The sequence below is a fragment of the Poecilia latipinna genome, unplaced genomic scaffold (genome assembly GCF_001443285.1).
Source record: "Poecilia latipinna isolate Pla-1442-1.1 unplaced genomic scaffold, P_latipinna-1.0 Scaffold348, whole genome shotgun sequence".
Lineage (NCBI taxonomy): Eukaryota > Metazoa > Chordata > Actinopteri > Cyprinodontiformes > Poeciliidae > Poecilia > Poecilia latipinna.
Window position 1 is genome coordinate 147,753 of NW_015112964.1, and position 8,718 is coordinate 156,470.

Here is an 8,718-nt window from a genome sequence, read left to right on the forward strand (position 1 = left end):
GTACTCGAATCATTCGAGGAATCGTTTCAGCCCTAGTGTGCAGAACTCTCTGGTCTCTCTGATAAATTAAACTACTTCATGTGTTCATACTGAAATTCACTGTAAAGGTCATGGTTGGTGACCCCAACCGCTCAGAGACCGCTGACACCTAAACACAGAAGATTAATGCTAAATCAGCTTTGAGTGTCGTATACAAGCATATTTGTGGAAAGCTTAGTGGAAGGAAAAACTGTGGAAAAGCAGAATAACTGCGTCCTTGAGGAGAGTTTAGAGATTCAGACATGAGCTCGGCCTCCAGGGCCGGTCCTGAACCAGCAACAGGTCGGGGAGGGATGGGAGTGTAAATGAAGGTTAGTGTGAGGATCCAGAGTCGGGGAAGATCTGGGTCGTCAGACCAGCTGCTGGGTTTGGTTCACCAGGTTTTTATTAAGCCTAGACAACGCAGAACATTCTGAGTCTACATGTTCAGAACCAGAACATTTGGGGAAAACTGAGTTTTGTCTCTTGTAGATTTTTCTCTGGTCTCCATCCTGAAAAGCAGTTTGTTGATCTGATTCATTGAACCGGATCACTGACCTGGTTCATTGATCTGATTCACTGATCCAGTTCACTGATCTGTTTTGTGATCTGCTGCTGCAGGAGAAGGGAGTCCCTTTGATGGGAGAGTCCTCCGTCCGAGCCTGCTGGGTCAGTCGCCGCGCCATGATGGGTAAGTCTGCCGGTCAGCGATGAGCGGCGGCGTCCGCACGGTCGGTTCTGCTGAGCTCATGACCCCGTTTGACCTCCCAGATGAGCAGGAGGCCCTGAACTCCATCATGCAGGACTTGGCCGAGCTGCACCGCTCCAGCCGTCCTGCGGCCTTCTTGTCGGAGTTGGGGAAACCCAAAGCCTCGTCGCCCAAGAACCAGGTAGCGTCGTCAGTGGGAGCGGGAGGCAGCGGCGGCCGGGCCGGAGGCTCACAGACCTCTGCTTTGTTTCCACAGAACGACGTGAGGGTGAAGTTCGAGTTCAAAGGAGAGAAGAGGTGAGCTTTCACGTCCTGTTGCATCGTCCTGACCTTCCTGACCTCTGACCTGTGTCCCTCTCCGCAGGATCCTGCAGTTCCCTCGGCCGCTGAAGCTGGAGGACCTGCAGGCCAAAGCCAGGGTGGCCTTTGGTCAGACCTTGGACCTCCACTACACCAACAACGAGGTACGGTCAGAGCCGAGCGGCGGCGGCCGGTTTGGTGCGGTCGCTAACTAACTGTGCTTGTTGCTGCTGCAGCTGGTGATCCCGCTGACGACGCAGGACGACCTGGACAAGGCGGTGGAGCTGCTGGACCGCAGCGTTCACATGAAGAGCCTGAAGATCCTGCTGGTGCTGCAGGTAGACCCTCCCTCAGTCGGCCTGGAGGTCCAATCAGTCACCATGTTCCAGATGTTCACTGTTTCAGTGCAGCTACATTCCGGCTCATAAAAATCTTTTCAAACTAAATTAGTCGTTTATGCGTCTGGATTTCTCCTGGAAAAGACTGCAGGCACCGATTTAATGCAGAATCACTGCAAACCTGCAAGACTCGCTGAATCTAAACTGCAATATCAAATATTTGATTACAAAACTGATTCTGGGATGAACTGTAGAAACCAGCTTCAGGTGTTTGTGTTCCTCCAGAGCGCTTCGTCCAACATGGACCTCCTGCCGTCCCACGAAGAGCTGGACAACACGGGCTTCCGGGCTGGTGAGTAACGTCCCGGCTTCCCGTGTCCCCTTGGCTCCAGGTCTCCGTCGGACGTGACTTTTTGTCCTCTCCAGGTTCCCATTCAACAGACCGCAGCTCGCCTCCTCCAGGGTACATTCCCGACGCGCTCCAGCAGGTGGCGAGGAACGGCTCCTTCACCAGCATCAACAGCGAGGGGGAGTTCATCCCAGAGAGCATGGACCAGGTACCAACACTTTGAATGACCCAAACTGGGCTTCATGTCTTCCAGATCAGGTGGTCCTTTACTACCAGAACTACAGAGGACCCTTCAGATCGTGGGGACAGTTTGGGTCATCAGACCAACCAGTTTGGGTTGAAGGCAGAAGGATGCTCTCGATTTCCCTGGGTTACGGTTAATCTTTTCTCTGGACGTGTTTCTGTCCTCCAGATGTTGGACCCGTTGTCGATGAGCAGTCCGGAGAACTCTGCGTCTGGAAGCTGTCCGTCGTTGGACAGCCCGCTGGACAGGTCAGCACCTGGTTGCTATAGCGATGATTTAAAGCTTGGAAGTTCAGGATGAATCGGACTGTTTCTCTTTGTTCTGCCAGCGATTACCCCAAGTCCAGGATGCCTCGAGCGCAGAGTTACCCCGACAACCACCAGGACTTTCCAGGTGAATGATGCGTCAGGTTGAGTTTAAGGTCTGCTAGTCGTTCCTGCATCCTCTGTGGCCTCAGCAGCGCCGCACTTTGACCTCAGCAGTTAGAAAATATTGTCAGTATTTTACAGCAGAAACCATCAGTATATGATGCAGCCCAGAAAAACTCAGGAAGTTAAATTCATCTCAGCCGTTATGCAACAAAACAACTGAAGGCTCAGCTGGCAGATTGCTGCCACCTGGTGGCAGTAGAAGCACATTACAGCCAGGTGGCTGAAGCTCAGTATGGGAAAAATAATTTTAAAAAATGCAAGAAATGAATCTGAAAAATGAGTAATATAAATAAATGCTGATGAAAATGAATACAATGATATCAAAAAAATCAGTGTTGACTAAAATAAACAGATAAGCGCTGTTAATCAATCTCACGTACTCGCTGCTAAACGTGCTAATGGTGGAGAAACAACGTTACAAGTTAGATACGCTAACTAGCCTTAGCATTCATGACAGGATCTGCTATCAGAAGCATAACAGAGGGAGAGGGGTGAGCAGCGCCATACATATGGTGATTGAGAACACTAAGACCCGCCCCGTGGCTCTAATTTGTTGTTAACACTGGGAGAAGGCAGAGGAGCTGGACCTTTAACAAAATATCACGACACAGAGAAACTGAATCACTTTCAATATATAAAAAATATTTTTTTAAATGCCATCCTGCAGCTAATTATTGATCATTTAATTTGTTTTAAATGTTTTCACTCCAAAATATAGTAATAATAGTTTCACTTCATTTTTATTTGAGGTCAGAAAATCCTGTAATCTTTTGAAAAAACAAAATGTCTTCAGCAAATAATGTGAATGTTTGCTACCAGATAGAAGGTCAGGAGCCTCATTGTCCATATGATGAGGCTCCTGACCTTCGACCCCCTGTGTTTCTGCAGAGTACGACCTCCCTGTGTTTGAGAAGTCGGGGAAAGGCGGGACGTACCCGCGGCGGTACGGCGTTCCCTTTGGCCTGCAGGACTACAGCGACGGTGAGCCGGACTGGAGGGGTCCAGAACTTCAGACTTCTGGCCGTTTGGGTCCGATGGGCCCAGACTTCTGGCCGTTTTGTCCGGCTGTTGAAGGTTCTGCTGGTCTCTGCAGGCAGGAAGACGTTCCCTCGCGCTCGGCGGACGCAGGTCCACAGCTTCCGCTCTCCGGTCAGCTTCAGCCCCACGGAGCAGTCGCCCAGCACCAGCAGCGGCAGCAGCGTGTTCACCCCCGACCTGGAGGAGGCCCCACCCACCGGCTCCGGCCCCGGACCGGCCCCCAACAGGAGGCGGCGCGGCAGCGACATCGAGGCCAGCACCACGCTGTCCGTCATGGACATCAGTCCGCCAAGCCGCTGTGAGTCCTGCTCCTCACCACAGGACGCTCTTCTTCTGCTGTTCCTTACTGTCTCGGTCTGGTCCTCCACAGCGCCGCGCGCACCGACCAACTGGCGGCTGGGGAAGCTCCTGGGCCAGGGCGCCTTCGGCCGGGTCTACCTGTGCTACGATGCGGATACGGGTCGGGAACTGGCCGTCAAGCAGGTCCAGTTTGACCCAGAGAGCCCAGAGACCAGTAAGGAGGTGAGCGCCCTGGAGTGTGAGATCCAGCTGCTGAAGAACCTCTGCCACGAGCGCATCGTCCAGTACTACGGCTGCCTGCGGGACGGCCTGGAACGCACGCTCTCCATCTTTATGGAGCACATGCCGGGGGTGAGTGCTGGTTCTGGTTCTGGTTCTGGTCGAGTTCTGGTCCAGTCCTCTGATCTCCTCCTGTCGGGCTGCAGGGCTCCATCAAGGACCAGCTGAAGGCGTACGGCGCGCTGACGGAGAATGTGACACGGCGCTACACGCGGCAGATCCTGGAAGGCGTGTCCTACCTGCACAGCAACATGATCGTCCACAGGGACATCAAAGGTGAGCCGCCGCTTCCTGTCTGCAGCGCCACTTCCTGTCTGCAGAGATGATAACGAAGCGTGCGTTGTTTCCCAGGCGCCAACATCCTGCGGGACTCGGTGGGCAACGTGAAGCTGGGCGACTTTGGCGCCAGCCGGCGGCTGCAGACCATCTGCCTGTCAGGGACCGGCATCAAGTCGGTGACGGGAACGCCGTACTGGATGAGTCCAGAAGTAATCAGTGGCGAGGGCTACGGCCGGAAAGCCGACATCTGGTGAGACACCGCGCCGGTCACATGGGTTCCGGTCCCAGACGGCCGGTTCTGGCCCGTTCTGGCATGTTATTGGCGTTGTAATGATGATCCTCTGCTCTCTGATCTCAGGAGCGTGGGATGCACCGTGGTGGAGATGCTGACCCAGCGGCCGCCCTGGGCCGAGTTCGAGGCCATGGCGGCCATCTTTAAGATCGCCACCCAGCCCACCAACCCGGTGCTGCCGCCACACGTGTCGGACAACTGCAGGGAGTTCCTGCGGAGGATCTTTGTGGAAACCAAGCACCGTCCGTCTGCGGACGAGCTGCTGCGGCACTTCTTCGTACATTGAAGCCCCGCCCACCTGCAGAGCAGCCAATAAGGCCTTAGCTGAGGGGCGGGGCTGCCTCTGGCCCCGCCTCTTCTCCGGAGCAGAAGGACCCGACGTTTGGCTTCAGCACCTTAATCTGTCAGAGGCCGGTACGTGTTCTGGACCCGACCCGACCCAGAATGTAATCCACTCCAGAACCCAGAGCGACGACCCAACGAAAAACTCCCAGAAACTTCCTCTTCAGTCGGCGCCGTGTGCCTTCTGTGGTTCTAACGGCACCGGACGACCCAGTACGACCCAATGTGACCCAGTCCAGCCTGGTACGACCCGGTCCAGAGGTTCTGGCCTCCTGGATGAACCGCATTCACTCCAAACCCAACCCCAGCTGACCCAGTTCAGCCGGTGCCATCCGTTTATGCCTTTTCTGCAGCTGGAACCCAACAGGATCGCAGCCTGGCTCACTGCGTCCGACCAGAACCAACTGGTTCTGATGCGTTCTGCAGCCACTTACCGCCTCTTGAAGAGTCAGCTTCCTGTTCCCACAAAATTAAAAGCATCAGAGTTGGGATGCTTTGAAATTGACTGCTGAAGGTTTCTGAGCAGCCAATCAGATGCTGAGCTGGGGGCGGGGCTTCCTAAAGGTGCAGATTCCACTGGCAGGTTGTGTTTACGCTGCAGAACCGGCCGCAGCTCGGTCTGGATGTGTTGCAGAGTCTCCTGGGTCAGTAGGTGGCAGCAGCAGGAAGTGGATCAGCAAAGCTCTTCTAGTGAGTTGCTAAGATGCGGCTGCTCTGATCCGTTTGCCGGCGGTTCTGGTCCCAACAGGAAGTCCTGCAGGTGGACACTCCACCACCAGGAGCCACTGTGGGATCCACTGATGCTTTCTCCCATTTCCTCAGCAGTTGTCGCTGAAGCAGCTTCACAAATCTTTTCTTTGCACATTTTAAACACTGTTTTTCTGTGTGTGTGTGCGTGTGTGTGCGTGCGTGTGTGTTGAAGGTCCAGTTCACCTCTGCTGAATGTAATGTGTCATTTTCACCTCCAGGGGGCATCGCTCAGCAGTGGTTGAACTCTTCAGTATTTGTCAGCTGCAGATACACCGACAGTTCTCTCTTTAGCCACTGCTGTTGCTCCTGGTGTGTGTGTGTGCGTGTGTGTGTTCTGACCTGCAGAGGTACAAACATCAAAATAATGATAAAATGTACAGATGTGTAAAATGAAAACGTACCTCTTGTTTCCTTGTTCGTTCTGTCTTGTAAAGGAAGCCATGTTTATAATTCTGATTGGTTTGTGACCAATTTGCCTGTTTATATCAGATCTGTATATCAGTGGTACACATAATTTTTTAATATATATTTTTTATTTTGTTTGTTTTTTTATGGGAGATTTCCTGCATGGTTGTGTCTGAGAGACGCAGCAGAGCCATTGGATGGCTTCTGCTTTCCAGCTCTGAGTCAGAATTATGATGACCATGAAAACAATTAAAGATATTTATTTCACAGATTTCTCTCGTTTCTCCACATTTCATGTCTCTGTAAATGGTTAGGACCAATCTGCAATTTGACTCTATTGTCATAATTAAAAGGATACATGTTTTAATGTTAGTTGATATTCTAACATGTTAATGTTAGAATATCAACTTTAGTGTTCAGCAACTCATTCATTGCCACGATATCAGCCTAAAGTTTAAACAGGAGATTAATCTCCCAACCAATCATTGATAATTTACGCCCTCTTGTGGCTGTAGAGCGCAGCTTCACTGTGGAATAAAACACTTTCTGGTTGTTCCAAGAATAAATTAAGAAATCTTACGGTGTTTGAATCAAAGTCAAATGAACCACATTAGGGTTTAAAGTCGATGAAGGGACATGATGCAGAAATATAATTAATATAAAATTAAATTTTCAGAGTGCTGTTTAATTTAATAGTACATTTGGTTCCAGCTAACTATAGTGAAACAGTTTACTATCGAGTCTTTATGTCCCTTAAATGTTGCTGCTTTCTAGTTTATGTAGATTTTCTATAATGGCTGTAATTGTAGCACAGCAGCTAAAACCAGTAAATCGACTTAAAGATTGTAAGAAAACAAACTTTGTAAAATAAGAAGCTTAGATTTTTCTGCTAATTTCTTATAATTCTGTTGACTTAAACTTTTAAAAACGTAACTTTATGTTAAGATGTTTTATTTTTGATTGAGCCAACAGGAAATGTGCATAAATGTAATTTATTCAGCTTTATGTTGATTGTAGTTAACATAACTGGCCTGCAGAGGGCAAAGAATCCTCTGTTTGTAGCTCTATAAACAGCTAGGGTTTCTAGGTTTCGCCTCCAAATCAACCAATAAATAAAGTTTAAATCATTATGTTAGCTTAGTTTAGTTTAGTTTAGTTTAGTTTAGTTTAGTTTAGGGAGAAAACAAACAGTTTAAAATAAGAAACTATCCTCCAGCTATGGTTTCTAAAAATGTTACTTTATGTTAGAGCAAAAAGTATGTTTTAGTTTGAAGATAAAATTGTAAATAACTAATTAATGTAGCTTTATTGCAGTTACCATCAGCAACCACAAGAGGAAGAAAAAAGATCAACTACAGTTTATTTCATGGCAGCAGTTTATGTCCAGGTACTGTTACTTTAACCAGGTTAACCATTTAGGTCACAAGGTCTGATAATTTGGGAAAATCAAGATGTTTCCTATAATTTTACGTCGTAGGTCTGTTCAAAATTTATTTGGATTAATTAATATCAAGTAGTTTTAGGATAAATCCTGATGGGTTGTTTGAAATAAAGGTAAGGAAAAAGGTAAGGACGGCTGTTTGGTCCAGTTGCATCCATGCTAGTCCTTAAGCAGACCAGAGGATGTTCATTGGGAGAAAAGGTTTTACAGTCCAATCAGCGTGTGTGGTGTAGCATATGTTCATGTGTGTGTGAGGCTATTACTCATAGAGGACTGGGCTGCAATTTAGACTTCTGAGCCCTAGAGTCACCTTTCCCACATGCTGTTCCTATAGGCGGAACCTGGGAAGGCTGAGACATAATGTGCCCCTGGTTTCAAAAACATGCTATCTTTTAACACCGTAAGGTGGACCCAGCATACCCAGGAAGCTCGAAGCCATTCTCCGTGGATTCTCCTCTAGATGAGGATCTGGAGGGTTGGAAGCATTTTCTCCCAGGACCAGGACCTAAAGGAAAAGGAAGGGAGAGAGGTGGATGTGACGCAAGCTCTGGAGAAGCATCAGAAGTTGCCAAAGGTAATGATCATGTTGGGGTCCATGTTGCCTCTAGGATCCATGTCGCCTCTGGGTCCATGTTGCCTCTAGGATCCATGTTGCCTCAGGGTCCATGTTGCCTCTAGGATCCATGTTGCCTCTGGGTCCATGTTGCCTCTAGGATCCATGTTGCCTCAGGGTCCATGTTGCCTCTATGTTCCATGTTACCTCTGGGTCCATGTTGCCTCTAGGGTTCATGATGGATAAATGTTGTAGCCTGGTAGCTAATTAGGCTTTTTAATAATATTTGTAGTTTAAATATATTCATTATTAAGCTCCTCTGAAGCTGCTGCTGAAGTCTGTTAGCATCGCTAGCATCGCTAGTTCCACTCAGAGTCTCTGTGGGCTGTTTTCATCTGTGGAGCTGCTTCCTTTATGTATATGTAGAGTAGGAGGAACTCTCCTACTGCAACTTTCTTTGGCAACATTGCAGGGATTTTGGCAGCAGAGATGAACTGAAGCTGCTCTGTCCTCTGGGAGAAAATGCCTGGCTATGCTCTGCTGCATTACAGCTTTTGTGCCGCATAAAACCAGCAGAACAAAGTCAGCATTTCTTGTTGTTGGAGCTGCACTTGGTTGCCAGGTGAAGGACTCAGTTTGGGATTGCTATG

At 49.1% G+C, this 8,718-nt stretch overlaps 1 protein-coding gene across 2 annotated transcripts in view; it reads left to right on the plus strand.

The window, feature by feature from the left end:
* Positions 1-6,345, plus strand: part of map3k2 (mitogen-activated protein kinase kinase kinase 2) — a 12,307-nt gene extending 5,962 nt beyond the window's left edge. The window contains exons 2-16 of one of the 2 annotated variants that reach the window (XM_015035768.1): positions 640-709; positions 790-908; positions 984-1,024; positions 1,092-1,191; positions 1,264-1,365; positions 1,651-1,717; positions 1,792-1,922; positions 2,127-2,206; positions 2,287-2,351; positions 3,278-3,370; positions 3,483-3,725; positions 3,798-4,078; positions 4,153-4,282; positions 4,358-4,535; positions 4,644-6,345. In XM_015035768.1, coding sequence (XP_014891254.1) covers positions 658-709; positions 790-908; positions 984-1,024; positions 1,092-1,191; positions 1,264-1,365; positions 1,651-1,717; positions 1,792-1,922; positions 2,127-2,206; positions 2,287-2,351; positions 3,278-3,370; positions 3,483-3,725; positions 3,798-4,078; positions 4,153-4,282; positions 4,358-4,535; positions 4,644-4,863 — 1,902 coding nt within the window. In that variant the 5' untranslated portion in view covers positions 640-657 and the 3' untranslated portion in view covers positions 4,864-6,345. Of the gene's footprint in view, positions 1-639; positions 710-789; positions 1,025-1,091; positions 1,192-1,263; positions 1,366-1,650; positions 1,718-1,791; positions 1,923-2,126; positions 2,207-2,286; positions 2,352-3,277; positions 3,371-3,482; positions 3,726-3,797; positions 4,079-4,152; positions 4,283-4,357; positions 4,536-4,643 lie in introns of both variants that reach the window. The other variant, XM_015035767.1, reaches the window with a different exon arrangement.
* The last annotated feature ends 2,373 nt before the right edge of the window (positions 6,346-8,718 follow it).